Genomic DNA, 20,209 nt, shown 5'->3' on the forward strand with positions numbered 1-20,209 from the left:
AACAGTTTGATACTGCCCCCCACTTCCACCCTGTTCCATTGCTGCCAACAGGTGAGGGCAGGAGAGGTGTGGCTTCTCAGAAGCCCTGAAGTCCAGATTTGCCTCAAAAAAGGAAAAAAGGAAGAGGCAGCTCTGTATTGTTCCTTGGAGTTTGTACCCATATCAACTAGCTTTTTACTTCAAGTTTCTGGTTCATTTTCAATAAGGCAGGTGTAACCCTGAGCTTTTCAAAGGCCTGAGGTCCCTCCAGGGAGACGACAGTATCAACACATGATGTGGTTCATTTAATGCAGCAGTGATTTTTTTCTTTTTCAACAGAAGTTGGTAGTTAGGGTTCTTTAAAATATATATTTAAATAACTTTTTACATTTACATATAATATCTTAGAAAAAAAGCAGAGAACTCAATCCCACACACCTCAGAAACCCAAGCACACATTACAAAACAGAACAACACATTATTAAAGAGGCAAAGGACTCAAAAGATTTTGTCTGTTGGTTTGTTAATGGGGAGGGGATGCCACAGGTGGCTCACATTTTGGGTTGAGGAGGGCTCTCTTTATTACCACTTTTGTGTTTGTCAAAGCTAAAATATGTGTGTGTGTGTGTGTGTGTGTAGTAGTAGTAGTAGTAGTTTTGAAGGAAGCCAGACTTTGAAGTCTCCGTACAGTTCACGATTTCTACATAAGAGTTCCTTCTGAGCTCAAGCTCCCGTACCGATGCCTGGGCCAGATCCTGGTCCTGGGAGAGAGAGGGAGAACAGTCAAGGGTGTGGAGAGAGCCAGCACAGCAGGCTTTGGGCAGTATGTATCAGATAAGGTCCTTGAGCATCCCTATCCTCTGTCTATGGGCCCTTGGAAGTGATGGTTCACAATGATGAGTGGACTACATGTGTGATAAAGGGGCAGCAATGGCTCCTTTCCTTTCTTGAGGAGCTCAAGAAAGAACAGTTGTTGGTGCAGGGGTGAGCAAGTCTTCCTTGATGGCTATGCTGAATCTTCTGGAAGCCCTAAGATAACATGGAAGCATAGGTAGAAATGAGGTTAAGTGAATTCCCAGGGGCACTGAAAGACCAGGGAAGACCCATCACAGATCTTCCCACGAGGTACCTGGCTTGAGGTGACTTAGGAGATAGTAGAGGGATCAGTGATACTGATGGACAAAGGAAGACTGTTCAGCTGAGATCGGAAGGATCTCAGATGGAGATGGAAATAAACCTGACATGCTGCAGGAACAGGACAAAGGTTAGATCAAAAGGAGCGTCTCTATTTAGAAGATGTCTTATGCTGGGCAGTGTTAGCGCATGCCTTTAATCCCAGTACTCAGGAGGCAGAAGCAGGGAGATCTCTGAGTTCAAGACCTGCCTGGTCTACGCAGTGAAACCCTGTCTCAAAAACAAAACAAAAACACACACAAAACAGACATAAAGGTAACTAAAAGCCATTACAGCATTTCTAGTATAAAAATTGTGACTTGGGCCTCCAAAGTGGGACAGCAAAGCAACTGAAGTGACCTCTGTCAGGACTTTGCTCTCTAATAGGCACAGGGATGGGTTAAGGGGAACCATAGATGTGGAATAGTTAATAAAATTGAGAAATGCTTTTGGGATATGAAGCATCTGATGGGAAGAGATGCCAATATCATGGATAGAGGGTTTGAGGATGGGTAAGGCTGAGAGGCAATGTTTGAAAGTCATCAGGTACAGAAGCCAAGGGCACAGAGGAAGCCAAACAAAAAAAGGCCTGAGACGAAGATCCCTATACAAATACTACCGTCATCTGTTCTCACCTGAAGCCTCAGCAGCCAAAGCATGGGACTCCTGAGTGTTCTGGGGGGCACTGGAGAGGCTAGCCCTGGAAGCATCTGCCTCCTCTGGAGAGCAGCCAGGCTGCACCTCAGCTTGGTAACATGGAGCCTGTTCCTCTTCCCGGGTTGTCCCCAGACTCCACTGGAGTCGGGGAACATCCAAGCCCAGTGCTCCACCCCAGGGGTTGTGGCTGTGCATCCCTTGGCAGTCTTGGGGCAAGCTCAAGTCACAGTCTACATCCTCTGGAATAATGGGGATGCGCTGGCTCAGGTCCCTGGCCCCTGCATAACAGGTGGGTGGGGGTTCCTCGGTGAGTGTGTACTGCACACTCACTGAATAGTCCTCAGTGTAGCAGCCATTGCCCCTGCCAACACTGTGGGCCACCTGTTTCTCTTCATAGAAGCAGCAGGGCAGGCCCTCATATGTCACCCCATCTGTCCTAGGATAATGGTCTGAGTGAAGGCCATATAGGCCCTGGGAGCTCCCTAGCTGTGGCTCCCCACTTGCAGGGTTGCAGTCCTCAAGGAGCCGGGGACCCAGGAATAAGCTGCTGCCACCTGCAGTTGTTCCAATCCCAGAGCCCAGTGTGGAGGGCTGGGGCTCAAAGCAGCAAGCACACGATGGTCCCTCTGGGCCCCCTTTCCAGGTCCTCCTAAGGTCCAGGGCGGCCCCAGGAGAAACCTCGAGCCCCACTTCTGAGGTAGAGCTGTTAGGCCCTCTGGGTTCCAGCGAGGAGTTGCTGCTGTAGTTCATCTCCAGGCTGCAGGTGGACAGCTGGTCCCCCGAGGGAGAGGCAGGGCCTAGCCATGGCTCACCCCGCCCAGCACCTTGATTGTGTGCCGCTGGGAGCTCCTCTGGTGGTGGAGAACCTTCAAGGTGCACAGCAGGTCCCCGGCTACGGTAGATGAAGGGGTCATAGTCGCTGCTGAGGGAACTTCGGAAGGTGGAACAGCTCCCATACACACCTTGGTTGCTGACTTCTGTGCAGTCCACCACGGAGTCACTGGAAGAGCAGCGGCATTGGCCAGAGCTGTTGCTGCTGCTGTCACTGCCAGGACAGTCAGCTAGGTAGCCACTACACACAGAACGGTGCCCATGGTAGCAACTGAAGCTAGATGTGCTGCCACTCTCCACATGGGCTGGAGGGGCCATATGCACCACTGTGGGGAAGAGCAGGTTGCTGCCACCACTTGGTGGAAAGGCACGGGATTGGCCCCTGGGTGTGACGCTGGGTATAGGCTGGCCCTCCTGCTCTGGGTAGCTGAGACCCTGGAAGTAGTAGTGTTGGTACATGGTCTCATACTGGGAGAAGCAAGCTGCCTTGGAGAAGCTGCGGCTGCTGAACTTGGGCCTGCGGAAGGGATGGGCTGGTGAGTAGGCCCGGTGTTCCAGGCTGCAGCGATGAGGGGCCAGAGTGTGGTCCAGGTGCAGGGGTGGGTAACCACGGATGTAGGTGGGTGTTTGTGGAGAATAGAGGTTCTGCTCCCCATGCCGGTCCATGGTTAGCAGTGTGACAGGGTTGCCATGGGAGTCCATACTTGTCCTAGTAGGGTAGGCTGGGATTGCATTGGTCCTATGCACACGGCCTGGGTAATGTACTGGTAGAGTCACTCTTGGCTGCCGACCACGTGTAAGGTTGCTTGTCTCCACACAAACAGCACCTGGATTTCCCTTTTGTTCTGGAAGAGGTGGAGGAAACAAGGTAATGGGGTAGAGACTGAGCATCAAGTGGAGCTATGTAACAGGGAAGTCTATGCTTGACCCTGTCACACTGTAAGCTGTCTCCAAACTGAGCTGAGCTGGTAAAGACTGACCTGTCTCTTTTCCCATCTCTCCACAGAGTCTACAGAGAACAAAACAAATACAAAGATGAGAGTACCTCCCACATTTCCCTATGATGATGTGGGTGCAGCTACAAACACTGCTCTTGCATACTCATCATCCTGGAAACAACCCTTAGTGTAGGCCTGGGCAGCTGACATCACTTGTCATCTGTGTTAAGAGATGGGGCCTTAGGCTTAGAGAAGTCAGGTCAGGATGCTGAGGTTTTTTTCCCCCCCTTTTCCTCAGATTTGTACCCCAGACTGGCCTCCAACTTCCCACGAAGCTAAGGATGACCTTGAACTTCTGTTTCTACTCCCCAAGTGTAGGATATACAGGTATATATCACCATACCCATCTAGGATTCTATTTAATTGGAAACTCAAACTTGAACACAAATTATTTTCTTTAGAGGCAGAGACTAATGGGGGTGTAAAACCTAAGTCCTTGCACACACTAGGCAAACAGTCTACCACTGAGCCATATCACTTGCAGCTCAAAGTGATCCTTAATGCCAGGTTCTGCAACCAACTTCCAAAACTTAAGGTCCACACTGCAGGTCCAGAAGACCATGCTGTACTGGATCAGCTTGCTCATAAGCCTAGAGCACGCACCACACACTTGTCATACTTTGTAGGGTCAAGGTGTGACAAGGTCTCTAACAGTTACCTATGATGTTGTGCCGACAGTGGGGGCAGGTATGGTGCTGCAGTAGCCATGGATCCACACACTTCCTATGGAATCGATGAGTACAAGGGATAACCCGAAGCTCCTGCAGAGAGAGAACACAGCCTGAAGCATGAACCAAAGTGCTTCTGCCTTCATCCTCACACATGTGCTTCCTTCAATGGAGCATACAGGGAACAGGCTAGCCCTGTACGCTGTGTTGGTGCCCCTGCTATAATATGGATCCTAAGTGTTCCTAGCTCAGCAGTACCAGGGAAGAAAAGCCAAGGGTGACCTGGTCTCCTTTCTCTCTCTTTTTGTGTCCTCCTGGATAATTTTATTAGAGAGAAAGAGAAAACTCCCAGGCCAGGCAAGCAGCAACTCTCATCAGTTTCTCAGGAGAATGGGAGGAGAGAAGAGAGCCATGCCACTTGAGTTAATCTGGCAGAGTCAGATACATGGAGTAAAAGCAAGGAAGTCTACAGTGTGAGAGAAAACATGCTTAAACAAGAGAGGAAAAGGAGAAGTTTCACTTTTCTGAGCAATTCACGGCTGCATTAACGAGACTTACAAGGCTGCATGACTGTGTTAATTTTTACTTTTAATCATGTGTATGTATGCTTGATGTCTGTGCCTGTAGTTGCCTGAGGATAATAGAAGAGGGTGCTGGGAACCGAAGTCAGATCCTCTCCAAGAGAAGCATGTGCTCATAACCATTGAGGCACCTCTCCAGTCCTAGCCAGTGCATATTCTTGTCATAATATGCTGTGTCTCCATAAGCCTAATAAGGATGGTGGTCAAGTGCGTGGGTTAAAACGTCCAAAACTGGGTTGGAGAGATGGTTCAGAAGTTAGGAGCATTCACTGCTCTTCTAGAGGTCCAGAATTCAATTCCCAGCAACCACATGATAACCATCTGTAATAGAATCTGATGCCCTCTTCTGGCATTCAGGTGTACACACAGATAGAGCACTCATATACATAAACCAAATAAAATCATTAAAGGCAAAACAACCATCTAAAACTATGTGCTTAAACAAACCTTTGCACTTTATCTGTTTATTCAAACATTTGTTACAGAAATGGAAAGTCAAGGAACTTCCCACTCTCTTCCCTAACTCTAAAAGCCAGTTTCATTTCTTGAAGTAGGGCCCATAAGAAGGAAATTGCCTAATCCACCTGTCCCAATCACAGCTATCAAGGTAAAGGATAAGGAGTATAATGAAGCAGATTCCTTTCTAGAAGCTGGGGCACACCTAAGTCCAAAGCCACAGGCCAGGGAGCTTACAGGGTTTACAGGGAGAGTAGCAAACACCCCAGGCCATCTATATTGGTACAAATCTATGGTTCTTAACTTATGGGTCAAGACCTCAAAAGATCATAGGAAAATACAGATATGTACATTACATTTCATAAAAATAGCAAAATTACAGTTATTTTAGTAGTAATGAAATTGTTTTAAGGTTGGGGTTTATACTGGCTGGTTTTGTGTCAACTTGACACAAGCTGGTGTTATCACAGAGAAAGGAGCCTTCGTTGAGAAAATGCCTCCATGAGATCCATTTTCTCAACTAGTGACCAGGGGGGGAGGGCCCAGACCATTGTGGGTGGTGCCATCCCTGGACTGGTAGACCTGGGTTCTATAAGAAAGCAGGCTGAGCAAGCCAGGGGAAGCAAGCCAGTAAGTGACATCCCTCCATGGCCTCTGCATCAGCTCCTGCTTCCTGACCTGCTTGAGTTCCAGTTCTGACTTCCTTTGGCGATAAACAGCAATATGGGAAGTGTAAGCTGAATAAACTCTTTGCTCCCCAACTTGCTTCTTGGACATGATATTTTGTGCAAGAATAGAAACCCTAAGACCGGGTTACCACAACATGAAAAACTGTATTAAAGAGTCACAGCATTAGGAAATTTGAGAACCACGGGACTATATAGATGGTTGCCTCTAAGTACCCTTGAATGAGGTCAAGTAGAAAGAAACACTTGATGGGGCCACTTGGTTTCTAAGAAAAGCAGCCTCCTGACTTGTTCTCATTCCTTTTCTTTTCTCACCAGTCTGACACAGTGATATTCAAATAAATAACCAAGAGATGGCTCAGCGGTTAAGAGCACTGACTACTCTTCCAGAGGTCCTGAGTTTAATTCCCAGCAACCACATGGTGGCTCACAACCATCTACAGTGGGATCCGGTGCCCTCTTCTGGCACACATGCAAATAAGAGTATTTATATACATATATAAATAAATAAATCTTAAAAAACAAAAAGACACTTTTATCTTCTCACCTAAATAGCCTTTGTGAACATCCAGTATGCTGGTTGGTGTCACAAGCACAGACATGGAATGAAGCCACTTGCCAAGTTCACAAACCAAGAATCTGCCTGGGCTAGGTTAGAACCCAGGAGTCTGTACCCACAGTCCATGAAAGAGTATCATCTCAGGGCCTGTGTACAAACATACTTCCACCCAGCAATCTACACATCAGCAGGGCGATGTTATCCAGGGGCTATACAAGGCCTGGACTCTCAGGCAGTTTGCTCCCCACTTTGTATGTACCTAACCACCTAGAGACAGACATAAAGGTGGCAAAATGCTAATGCTGGATGGTTCTATGTGAATGGTGGGTCTATGCTGCTCCTGATACTTGCAACCATTAATAAAGAGCTACAAGAAAAAACAAAGGCATCAAATCTCTTGACTTTTTCCAAGAAAACTCATTATTTAACCAGTTCTTCAAAGCAAAGCAAGCAACTTGTTCTTATATCTACTTATTTTCTGTCCAACCACGTGTATTTTTTTCACAGCTGGGATCTTAAACTCACCATCCTTTTGAGTAGCCTCTCAAGTGCTAGAACTACTGGCATGCGCTACTGCCCTGGCCTACCATGTAAATACAGCTAGACTGTCTATAGAGTATTATGTTTCCCCAGCCCCAGGAAGAATGCCTTCAGAAGCCTGCACATTGAATCTAGGTTGCGGGGGAACTCTGGTCATGGTCATGGTGGTCTCCAGCACCTCATGGGGCCTGTACATCCCTCCCCACCCAAGGCAGGCCCTGTTTCTGCAGCTACCTCTCCATCAATGTACTTCTCCAGACAGATGGCACAGTCAGATGTGGAGCCGCTGCTAAGTGTATCCAGGGCCCCACAGCTTCCTTCCCGGCGCCCCTTGCTCTTGGAGTTGAACTTTCTGGTTTCCATCTTCTCCAGAGCCTGCACGGCCAGCCTGTTCATGGAATTCTGCATGGCAGAGCATGGTCAGTGTTGGTACACAGTAACAGTGGTAGTCATACCCCAGACCATGGCACTCAGGACTAATCTCACTTAGGTCAAACAGATCATTGAGAAACTGATCAAAACTCCTATTCCTACTATATTTCCTAGACCCAAGAGTGCCCATGACACTGACTCTTACAAAGTCTTGCCTTCAAGGTGAAAGGCAATTCCCTGTCTCTGGTACTTCCTAATTCTGTGCAACATTGGGTTTTGGAAGGCTCTAGGCCACATGTCCCTCCTTTTTGAAGGAAGGCAGGGAAATGAGACAGTTTGTGTGAGTGCTCAGCATCTGATACACATTGTGAGTACAAAATACTAGCCCCTAATCCTGTCTTGCTGGTGGTGGCCCTTCAACCCTCCTGACAACTAAAACTCTCTTTTGACAGTCACTAAGGTACTGTATCTCTTAAGGTGTCACACTGCCACATATATCAGTCTAGTTTCCTGCTGTCCCTCTCACCAGCCTCTGCTATAGGTACTTCTCTCTTATAAGCTACAGTGATGGGTTTGCTAGAGCACTACCTATGGCTACCTGCTTATCAACAGCTAACAGATGGACCTTACAGTCTGTATTTCTACCAACCTCAGTTCTACTTGAGGAGCAAGGTCTCATGCTCCAACATTATTTAAACATTTCTCTCCAAATACTAGCTTGGAACATCCCCAATGCTGAGGCCTTTGTGCGCAGACCTGATCTTCTTAACATGAGAGCTTAGTACTTAGTCTGGTATTCTCCAAGCCACTGAGATAGGATAGATTCGATAGACAACAGACTGGTCAGATCCCTAACTTTCTTTTCATTGTTTTGTTTTTGTTTTTGAGTTTTGAGAGACAGGGTTTCTCTGTGTAACAGCCCTGACTATACTGGAACTAACTATGTAGATTAAGCTGGCTTTGAACTCAGAGACCCACCTGCCTCTGCCTCCCAAGTACTGGAATTAAAAGAGTATGCCATTACACCTGGCTCCCTTAACTTTCATCAGCAACAGGGCAATAAGGTTCACAAGTTCTTCCTAGGGATTACCTGACTACGACGTTGCTTCAGCTTGATTTTGACAAGGAGAATGAGGCAGACCAAGGAGACCACGACGAAGAATGCCAGGAAAATCCCCATGTCAAAGTACTCGGTGGGTTGCTAGAATAGAACACAAATGCCATGAATCATGTTCTCTCTGGCCTGCTTGGTGGGCATGTGGGCTGTCAGTCCTGGTTGAGAAATGGACTGGATGAACAAGGACAGGGTCCCTCAGTGTGGCCAGGATGAGGGTGGGAGAGCCAAAGTGGCCCAGGTTTTCCAGTAGCTGAGAGAGCCATTTGTGGAGTTCAGCCTCCCATCAAAACACTGCAAAGTCTGATGTAACCTGCGAGAAAGGCCCCTCTGAATAAACACAAATGATCAGTTATAGACAAAGGAGTGATGTGTTTTGAGGGAACAATGATTACTAACTATATATTTAATGGTTTACAACAACTTAGAAAATTGTATGCTGCTTCCAAATATCAGCTTCCACTACAATGAGTCACATTTACCAAGAGTTCTTTTTCCTTTAAAAAGAAGCCAGCAAATGAGTTCTGCAAATTTCCCTTGTTTCTTTTCTTGGGGTGAGGGAGGGAGGTGCAAGGCAGCATTTACTAGAGGCTGGTCTTCTACCTAGCTGAATTTCTAACTCTACACCCACTACCTAACCGCTGAGGTCACAGTTGTGCCACCGCAGTGCTGGGGAATCCATTTTAGACTTTGTGGATATTAGGTAAGCCCTCTACCAACTGAGGTGCACCTGGCAGTCTTTATCTTTTCTGTGCAGAACATGGCTTTCTATCACCTGAAGCTGCTTCAGCTAGGACATGCATTTAGCCAATAATTTAGGACTCCAGTGAGATGCTGTGCTATTCAGATACTTGGTACAGGTAGGAGAATCTTCCTACATGGGAACAGTTCACTAATTCTGAGGAGGAAAGAAAACATGGGGCACTAGTCCCAGATTCTTAGAATGCTTTAGTCCAAGGTTGAGGAGAAGATGTCAGTTCTGCAAACTTCCCTGGTTTTTTTTCCCTTGGGGTAAAATATCAGTGGGCAGTAATATTGCTTCAGTACACACACTGAAAAGGCATCTGACCACTACTTGTCACCAACAAATGTCAGTCGGAGGTCTGAGTAATTTTTAATGTTTTGAGTAATTCTTAACATTCTTATTTGTGAGTCAGAGAGTTTCAAGTGAGTAATCTACCCGATTGGAAGAAGAAAGTCTAGGCGTTTTCTCATCTCTAGGTCAGATGGAGAGAAGGAAACAAAGAAAGCGAAGTGCTATGGATATCATCCTTCATCTTTCTTAGCTTGTCTCTTAGAAGTATGAACTGCAAAGGGGCAATGCCAGGCTGGAGAAACCAGACTTCATAGCATACAGTGTCTGTTTCTGTATGTTTCTACACATTTTTACAAATAAATATGGGTGAAAATCTCTCTGTCCTCCTGTACCATAGTTGAGCTCAGCCTATAGGAACCTCCATTATACCAGCATTCTAGATATAGGGATGAGAGGGCTGAAAGCTCAAAGCTCAAAGGAAACAAAGTCACCAGTAGGATAACAGACAAGCTGCCACTCACTCGAGGAGGGAGATGCTGGATCCTTGCTCGAGCTACTTTCTGCTTGTTGACAATGTTCATCAGCTTGATAGCATCTGCACCCTTCACATACACCACTGGCCTCTTAAGAGGGTCTTCTGAGCCTTGGTTTAGCTGACAAAGAAGAGAGGGCACCAGTTAAAAGACATGCTTACTTTAAGAAACATGAGGATTTGGAATGTGGCTCAGTGGTAGAGTGCTTGTTAGGTACATGCAAGGTCAAGTGATCATTTTCAATGCCCCCCTCCCCATGCCCCATGCACATGTGCGCTTGAGTACACACACACACACACACACACACACACACACACACACACACAAAACAGAATGCTAAATCTCCATTTGGAAAGCCTTGAAGTCTTCAAGCATTATAGTAGCCTTGAGGGTTCCAGAAAGGTGAGAACAGGATACTTGTTTTAAGATGGGCTGAGCTGGCCAAAAGCCCAGAGACTCTTTAAAAATGTCCCTCACCCCTAACCCCTCAACCCACAACTACTTTCTATATGTCTCTCTCAGGTATGATACTGAAAAACACAGGCATGTTATTTCAGAGGACAAGTAAAAGAATCTAAGACAAGGTGTCACAACAGTGCCTACTCAAGAGAAGCAAAGCAAATGTCTCTTAGGCAGACAGTAGTACTGGTTGTAGTGGTAGTTTACCTGGTCGATGGCTTCTGGATTTTCAGATACGTCAAAGATGACAGCAGTAGCTCCCCGCTGAACTGCTCTCTTGGCCTGGTGGAGTAAAAAAGAACAGGTTGGCAACTCTGTCCTCTGACTCTGCCAACACTGGCTTTATAAACCAGGCATGACTTCAGAATGCAGAACTGGACAGTAAGCAATGTCTGTGCCCCTAGCAAGTTGATCCTCTTTCTAAGCCTTGGCATTCTCATCTGAAAAGCAGGAGACACTGCTACCTACTTTGTCCTATCTTCCTGAGAGCTCAAAGACTTAGGATGGGTGGGAATGAGTAAGTGAATACAGCAGAAGCCTGGTTCTCCCACCTCCCAATCTAGTCGGAACATTAAAAACAAGACTACAGATGGGCAGCTGTATTGGTTTTGGTATTTCTGCTATAAACACATTGCCCCTAGCAACCAGAGTAAATGCTTTTGGTTTGTTTTCTTGTGGTCCTTTTTTCCTTCCTATGTCACCCAGTTAAAGTGAATCTCAAAATGATCACTTTTAACTTGTGACACAAGCTGAAGACCTCTGGAGACTGGGAGGGGGTGTTACAAAATTAATAATCTGGGGTTTGGAGGAGTTGAATGCCAAGCCAGGCTGCACATCAAAAACCACCTGGTAAGTTTGTAAAGTAGATTTCCTGGCTCCAGCCACAGAGGCTGGTTCAATGGGGCTGGAGGCAGGCCCAGGAAGCTGAGTTCTGTAAGCTCTCAGGGACTCGGATAATCCCACCAGTTGGAAAACAAGGTCAGAGGGACAAGACAAGAAGACTTAGAAACAAATGAGAGGTGATAGAACTTTTTTGTTGTTGAAATAGGGAGGGAGAAAAAAAAGATTCCTTTCCACCTCAATGGACTTTCTAATTTTATCTCCAGCTAAGTGAACAACAGAGCTGAGTCTGCAGAAGGAAGAGGAGACATGAGACAGATCCTTGCTTTCAGGACTGAACTCTTGTAAACAGAGACAGTCACTCTAAAAATATATAGGAGAAACAAAAACTCCAAAACCAGCATGCTAAAAGATGGGCAATTTCAGCCAGTGCTCAGAGATCACGTCACTATGGGCCCAAGTGTTTGAGAATAAATCCAAATTCTTTCCACAGGAATAATCTGTACTGACAGGTGCACAAATCCAATGGGGAAAGACTTTACTGGACCACTAGAGGGCAGTGTCACCCTGTTGCTTTTTAAACCAATTCCCCCGAACTTAAGACCAGCAAGTCAAAATTTCGTGATACTGGGAATAAAGCATGCTCCTTGAAAATTTAAGGAGCCCTGGAATCCTGGGTATAGTGCTATAGAATTTGTCCTTGTTATACAGGCAGTTTCCTTAAAAAACAGAGACTGAAAGTCGCTTGAGGATCACTCACTTTTTCATCAGTCAGTGATCACAAATGACTATGAGGTTCAGTATTTTTCTTCTAGGTAGTGCTGGGGTCAAACCCAGGCTTTGTTCATGCTAAGCAAGTGCTCTGTCACTGCATCTTAAGTCACTGAATTTCTTTAGTCCCAGCCTCAGAACAGCCATAGCCCTGCAAGAAACCAAAAAGCATGACTGTTCTCTTCCATTAAGCTCCTTAGAGCAGCAGTTCCTGACGACACAGCTCACAGACTTCTGAGTAGGTGGTGCTTGTGTTTCTGTCCCAGTGGTACCCTAGGCTTCTTCACAAATTCTATGCCTAGAGGAAGAAATAAAGAAGGCCTCTCATGTTTATAATTCTGCTTTCAGCCAGAGATCCAGCATATCAAACAGTACCTGTCAGAGTGTGAGTTCAGGTATGTCCTGACTAGGAGTGATTGTTCCTCCAGCTTTGATGCTGGTGCACCTGGAGAGGCTGGCAGCGACTGCAGCACCTGGGTAGGGAATGTCTTCCTGGAATGTGCCTCAGGGAAACACACAGCCAGAGGGCCTCCTTAGCTTCCCAGTATTTCTAGTTCCACAAGAACATGAATGTTCATTCGTTCCAGGTGTGATCCATTCAGGACAGACCTCATAGAGCTGGGGGGTGAACCTTGGGCCTCAGCCACACCAGGTATGTGCTTTACACTGGGCTCCATTCTCAGCCTTACAAAAGATGCTTTAAAACATACTTGCTTTCTTTGGGGAGGAAGGCAGGCAGAGAATAAAGTACTTAAATTCCATTTACAGCCCAACTTCAGACACAATTCACTAATGCATGGACTCTTAAGGACAAATATTGTGGCTGAGGAATGCTAAATTTTCAGTGAGTTACATTAAAATTATATTTATTGAGGCTGGAGATGTAACAGTGGGTAGATTTGCAAACCATGCATGAAACCCTAGCTCTTTAAAAAGTGATCCTCAGTACTGCACAAAACTAGGTATGGTGCCAGTAATTTTAGCATTTGAGAGGTAGAGGCAGGAGGATTCCAAAGTTCAAGGTCATCCCAGCAACATAGAGAGTTTGAGGGCAGTTTGGACCATGTGAGACTTTTTAAAAAAACATGTAAAGTAGCTGGTTGGTGGTAGCACACAGGAGGCAAAGGCAGGTGAATCTCTGAGTTCAAGGCCAGCCTGGTCAACAGAGAGTCCCAGGACAGCCAAAGCCACACAAAGAAACCTGTCTCAAAAAACAGAACAAAATTTCTATGTTACTGAAATAATCTATACTTCCTGCATATCAGGGTTGATGGAAATGGATGCTCTGAGATCTTGCCTGTGAGAGCTGGTTTTTGAAAAGATGGATGGCTGGGAAAGTTACTCAGTGCTAATATGCTTGCCTAGACATTAATCCTGAATTTGGTTAATCCTCAAGAAAAGTCCACGAGTAACCTTCATTTACAAAATGGAGCCTTCATTATATTTTAAATTCATAGAATATTGCTTGGTTACACTTTTGCTCCTGACTCAATATAATTTTAAAAACCTGAAGAGTCAAGTTCTTTGAGCAAATTTTCTTATCTTAGATAACTTTCAATTTTATCTAGTCAACTTCCTCCTAGATTATTATTGTATTTCAAACAAATCTAAAACCTAGGTAGATTACCAGTCTTGTGACCAGTATATATGACATTATAGTATTATACCCTGAAAGCTTTAAAAACTCTCAAGATTGAGCTGCCTGAAAGAAAGGATGGGAAAGACAGCCTGGTGAACCTGGCCAGGTGAGAGTCACTGGTAAGCTGGGTTCACAGGAGCAGGCAGTAACAAACCACTGCTCTGAGTTCTGGATGAGAGGGTAACAAGGAGTTGGGCTGTCCATAGCTGATGTGAGTATGTGTCAGGGGCTTATGGGAAGTTCTAACATAAAAGGGTTCCAATCAATTTTTTTTGTGTGTGTGTGACTACTACTATTTTAAACTTTTATTTATTCATATTACACTAGTGTTTTACCTGCATTTGTGTCTACGAGGATGTTAGATTCCCTTGAACTGGAGTTACAGTTATAAGCTCCTTTATGGTTGCTGAGAACTGAAGAGCAGCCAGTGGCATCTCTCCAGCGTCGGTTTTTGTTTTTTAAAAAGAGGTTATTACTTTGCAGCCAAGATTGCTCTTGAACTCATAATCCTGCTGCCTCAGCAACTCAAGTGATGGGATTAAGTTATGTACCACACCCTGTAAATTTTCTTGTTTTGAGACAAGGTAGCCTTGGCTGTCCTGAAACTAGGTACACCATGTTGGTTTCTACTCACAGGGATCATCCTGCCTCTGCCTCTGAGTGCTGGAATTAAAGGTGTGTGTCAATGGTGATCTGTCTCTTCATAGACTACTCCATTTGGAGGGCTGTACTAGGGCCTCACACTTTCATTTTCACTTTGACACAGGATTCCCCCTAAGTTGCATAGGCATGTTTTGACTCTTTAGTCCCCTGTCTTGTCTTCCTAAACATCTGAGATTATAGTCCTTCACCAGCAGGCCCGTATCCTTCTCATGTATTTTTGATATTCATTTTGATGACTATTTCTGCTTTCTACTATTATATTAAATGGGTCTTGACTTTCATTCCAATTTCAATTTCCTTATGACAAAGAAATACTGCCAAAGAAACAGGAAGATTATTAAGAATCTTCACAGAATAAGCTTCTTAGATTTCATCAAGCCTGTATTAATGACAAAGTAAGATGACATAGGCTACATTCTCTGTGGCACCTGTCCTTAAAATATCTGAGTGGTCCTATATGCAAACATCTCATTCAGGTACTGGGTATGTCCTGTGGATACCAGAAATGCCTAGGTGTCAAAAGGTAGATATTATAGGTTCCATCTGTATCCTCTATAAAGCCTAACAAAACATGGCTCTAGGCCATCTCAATATAATGAACATAGGAATGGTCTAATTCTGTTTGCATTAACACTTACTAATTTAGCTGTTCAATAGCAGTTATCAGCCAGTTACTATGTGTGCTAAGCACTGGGAACATATATAGCATGTTCAGCAGACATAGTGACAGGTCTTTGTCCTTATGCAGCATGTCATCTGCATGTGATGACTATGGAACAATACCACTCATCTGGGTGGTATTCCTGATGATGTTCCTCAGCATCAGGAAGGGTTGGTGTTCAGTTCAGGGGGGTATGAGGGCAAGAGATGAAGAACACAAGACTCTAGAGTGGCTTTTCCCTAAAGTGCATAAGTGATAATGACCTATTTTCCTGGCTGGTGTCATCTGGAAGCACTGCATATCTAGAACTATCTGTAATGTATGTGAAGCATGTTCATGTTTGGGCAGCATTAGAGAGCCTTCTGAAGCAATGCATATATCTTCCCTGCTGTGAAGCACACTTTGCTTGGATCAATGGTGTGCAGCATGCTTGGGTGAAAGGATTATCAACCGCTCTCTCATATCTTACTCTCATAGGTAGAAGGATAGATAGCCAATTACTAAATAACATGCATACCCACAATTTAACAGAAATGGTCGTTATTGGTATAGAAATATTCAATTATACAGTTTCATCTATGAACAAGTTAAGATAGCCAAATAATTGTATGACAGAAACTTCATGGAAGATACAAACAAGGGCCTTTGGAAGAGTCATATACACCTGATAATCTCTGGGTGAAGCACTCTTTCTTAAGCAAAGTGAGGTGCCGGGGTCTCTCCCCTTCCCCCACGTGGACACAATCATGGAGCTCTCAGATGTGCTTACAAATAGCAGCTTAACCCCTGTGGGCAGAAATGATGACAGTGGGGAACTCATGGTACTAGAGGTCCAAGGACTGCTTCCCATGACTTGGCACCAGCTTTTTGCTTCAAATTGGGTTTCTCCAAACTTCTGCAGCTATTTCCAGAGCAGGGCAGAGTACATTATCCCAGACACTTGTGGGCCATTTCTTGAGCAGGACAATGTGGGTACCACGGGCCTATGATTTTTCAATCCTGACTCTTTTAAGTTGCTTGTGGTGGTGCATATCTGTGATTCTAGCACTCAGGAGGCTGGAACAGGTGGATAACTGCAAGTTTGAGTCATTCAGAGGTCTAAAGAGTTTATGAACAGGCTGAGACACATGGTGAGACACTTTCTTGAAAAATCCAAAGAAATGAAACCAAATAAAAGCAATTCTTTCTTCTCTACAACTTGGGCTCCCTTCTTAAGGTGGTACATGAAAATTTTAGTCTCCACTGCCATAACCCTATCACCATCTTGTGAGTCACAACTATTTTATCCCTGGGGCTCTCCCTACCCAGCCAGTCTTACCCACAGCACAAGGACCTTTCTCAGTCAGAGATCTATATTGCTTTTAGAGCTGCTTAAAATTTGACCTCCCTTACTACCTGCTTCCAAACTCAACAGCCATCTCCCTTTTACCACACAGTCCTTCCCATTGCAGGATGCAGCACTTCTAGAGCTCAGCTTTACCTCACTTAACTTGCTCTTCATGGCATTCCCTAGCCCTTGCACCCAGCTCCATATTGCAGCACCAATCTTCAAAAGCTTCCCACCAGACTTCTTTACAGTTGAGTCTCAGCACTGGTGAACTGCCCAACTGTTGCGTTCATTCAGCATCAGTGTCTCTCAGGGGTAAGTGCCATACTTGGGCTTTGCTGCTACCAACACTGACTGCAGCCCATTCCTGGCCATTGGGTATCCCGTGGATCCTGCTGCAACTCTTCAATCAGGAAAGTTCTGTTCAGCTATGTCTTCTTGGAACTCTGAAATCTACAGTATTTAGTCTTCACACTTCCAATTTCAAGACCTGCCTTCTTATTTGCACCATCTTTTGTTGTACTGATGAGGAGGCTTTTGAATCCTAGGGCAGACATTTTATTTTGCCTCTGGCCAGTCTTAAACTCAAAAGTGGCCTGAATTGTGGCTCTTAGGCCCTGAGCTTTGTACACACACATCTCTGGATTTCAAAGCTAACAACAACAGTAACAGCAATAACATCAATAATCCTGTACATTTACAGCGTGTGCTGTATCACTGTATCCCTTCTCTCTCTGGAGAAAGTGAACTTTTCTTAGAATTCCAATGAAAAAAAGCTGGGCAGATGACTACCCTTGGATATATGTCCTCCTTGCCCTTCCTCTGGCCCAGAGGACTAATGGAACTTATCCTACCACTTAAAGAGAGAACAAGGCACAGGACCTGTTAAGACATGGCACATGGCTCTCTAGGAGTCCTGGCCGCAGAAACCACCCCTTCACAGCTCTTAAGTACCAACATGAAAGACACCATTTCTCTCTGCAGCCTACAGACTTACAAAGTGGCAGTAACAAGTTTCTGATGTTGCCAGGGAGATCACGTAGGGAAAGTGGTGGTGGCTGTGGTAGGGGCTGTTCATTCCAGTGGAGACCAACTGTGGGCTGACCATACCTACCACCACCATCAGCTAGCTCTCACTTGGTGGGTCCTCCTGGTCCAAGCAGCCACTCATTGGGTCCTTGTATACCCCTTCTCTCTGGAGATCACTAAATGAATTTTAAACCTCTACTCCTCACTTTTTCCTTCCTTTGCTTTCCTCTAAGCAGTGACCACCCAGGCACCAGGCTCTTGCATACTCTGGACATACCCTGTGCCCTAAAGCATGAGTCACACCAGGCAAAGGGGCTCAAAGACAACTCACCAAGAGCCCTGTTTTCTGACAGAAACTTTTCATTCCATAGGAAATGAGGTCACACAACAGGGCACACGGAGAACCAGTGAGAAAAACTTGGTGCCAAGAAGCAAGGCGGGGGGTGGGGGTGGGGGGGGTGGTAATATTTTAAAAAATGGGGGAAACCTGACACAAGCCACCAAGAGAGATCACCTGTGCTCTGGAGTAATTTGTACTAGACACACAGAATTAAAAACAAATAAAAAACAGCCCTGCTTTCCTCTAAAGTACATACAGGATATCTGATTTTACCAAGTCACATTTGGAAGATATTTGATGGCTATTTCAGGCCTTAGAGCCCCCAATTCAAAAGAAGACCAACACAGAAAGATGACCAAAGAATGAGGTTGCAGATAGGGTTACTTCCTCCAGGGTGGGAGGAGAGGGCGGTACAAGAGTGCTGCCCGCTCCACTGACTTGGCTCCTCATTCCAGGGCTTGGCTGCAGCCTGGCCTGACCTTCCAGGTTTCCCTGGCAAGTGATCAAAGCTCTGAAGCCACAAACACAGTTCAGAATTCAGAGGCCCTGCGGCCACCCCCCCCCCAGTCACCACTCTCAGCCACCCTCCCCCATGACTGCCTTTCTGCCAGCTCCCATCCGGCTTCACTGAGAAAGGTCTCTCCCACCAGCTGCACTCCTACCCACCAGAAGATATTTCTTGCCATAATTAAAGTCATTAAGCCTCCAAAGGCTCCCATGGGCTTCAAGTTCTAAGTTCCCGAGAGAGGATGAAGGATTTTTAAGTCCTAGTTAAGATTATGCTGATCTATTCAGGAGACATGTAGCAGCGAGAATCCAGCGGTTAAGTTAATGGTTGAGGCTGCCTAAGTTTAAACAGTGTTATTTATTCTCAAAATATGCAGCAGCCTCCACTTAATTCCTACTAATTAAAGGAACCAACAGAAGAGGCTAGAGTCTGTAGTCATGTTCGGCGCCGATGCACAGGTTGGGAGTCTTTTCACAATCAGAAACTACTGGGTGTTAAACGGAAATGCATTTCCTTAGATCTTAATCTCAAACACAGACTTTTAGATCAGTTCCAAGAAACACAATGGTTCCCTTTGTTTTAACACCTGACAAGGAGCACCAAAAACTTGGGAGAGCCTGTGCACACCCTCCTGTTCCATCCATGCTTCTGGATGAATGAAGGACGTTATGGAAAAATGGCTGTAGAGCTGTCTATGCCTGAAAGAGAAACTTGTAGAGGACTTGGAAGCTGTTACCTTGCCTTGGGAGGTTCTGAAAATCCCATTTCAGGCCAGATCTTATTAGGTCTGTAACTGGAAACTTCAAAAAAGGACCACTGCCTTCTGTACATGTGGCAACTAATTAATATCAACATGTGTTAATTAGGTGGCAGAACCAGGCTTAACAACTTTGCCTGCAAATTCTGAACACCTAAGTGGCCCTCTGGAGAATAAGGGTAGGTAGGCTCTTTTAGCAAGATTTGTTCTTAAGGTTGGCCCACTGAGGGAGAAACTGGGGAACTAAAAAATAAAAATAAAACAAAAATCACAGGCTAGTGAGGATAGTGGGTAAGGACAGAGATTTCAGTTTGATCCCTAGGAATCTATGTTCTGATGCTGATGGGCTAATGGAGTCTGGATCTAATTAGGCAGAACCCAGCAATACTTGGGATGAAGTAAAAGAAGATATCATAATACTCTTGAATCAGGTGGTAGACAAATTTAAAAGCAAAACCAAAACAGGAACGCTCTCTATACAACTTTAGCACCAACACAAGATATCCTTGACATATACGCACAGTTTCTCAGTTCCTCATTAGTGTGTGCTCACAGTTCTCCTGCCACACATGCAGGTGGGCTCTCAGCCTTCAAGCACCAAGTTCCCTTCACCTTGCTTAGAGACCTGTGTTGCCATAGTATTCTGTACCTAAGAGGATAGGTCTAGGAAGGACTGGGAACTAGCACAGGGCCATCTGTCAACACCACACATCTTGTCATCAGCAATACTGACTTGAAGCATGAAACTTCAGATGGGAAAGTAAAATACTCATTACTGTATGAGGCAAGACAAGTGCTTCCAAGTGGTACTGAATATGCTCAACTGCAAGACTAGGGCAGCCGTCCCCACTACGTAGTTGGAAGCTTTACAAGTTATATATCTTGTCTATGGTCATGAATTAGAGGGTTGACATTTGACTAAACCTCTTTTCCCATCCCACCCCATCCCATTCCAGAGAAGTTGTCCCACTTAGAAGCATGAATGCTAAATCTCAAAATACTTCATTGATAGTTTAAACAAACAAGTGTTAT

At 45.2% G+C, this 20,209-nt stretch overlaps 1 protein-coding gene across 1 annotated transcript in view; it reads right to left on the bottom strand.

Annotated features, from left to right (window-relative positions):
- Nucleotides 1–689: 689 nt before the first annotated feature.
- Nucleotides 690–20,209, bottom strand: part of ZNRF3 (zinc and ring finger 3) — a 146,998-nt gene continuing 127,478 nt past the window's right edge. Inside the window, exons 3-9 of the mRNA XM_080938862.1 lie at nt 10,850–10,924; nt 10,172–10,303; nt 8,591–8,701; nt 7,363–7,530; nt 4,297–4,399; nt 1,788–3,485; nt 690–740 (exon numbers count right to left, since the gene is read on the bottom strand). Coding sequence (XP_080794988.1) covers nt 703–740; nt 1,788–3,485; nt 4,297–4,399; nt 7,363–7,530; nt 8,591–8,701; nt 10,172–10,303; nt 10,850–10,924 — 2,325 coding nt within the window. The 3' untranslated portion in view covers nt 690–702. The remainder of the gene's footprint in view (nt 741–1,787; nt 3,486–4,296; nt 4,400–7,362; nt 7,531–8,590; nt 8,702–10,171; nt 10,304–10,849; nt 10,925–20,209) is intronic.

Source organism: Micromys minutus (genome assembly GCF_963924665.1).
Source record: "Micromys minutus genome assembly, chromosome: 1".
In the NCBI taxonomy this organism is placed as follows: domain Eukaryota; kingdom Metazoa; phylum Chordata; class Mammalia; order Rodentia; family Muridae; genus Micromys; species Micromys minutus.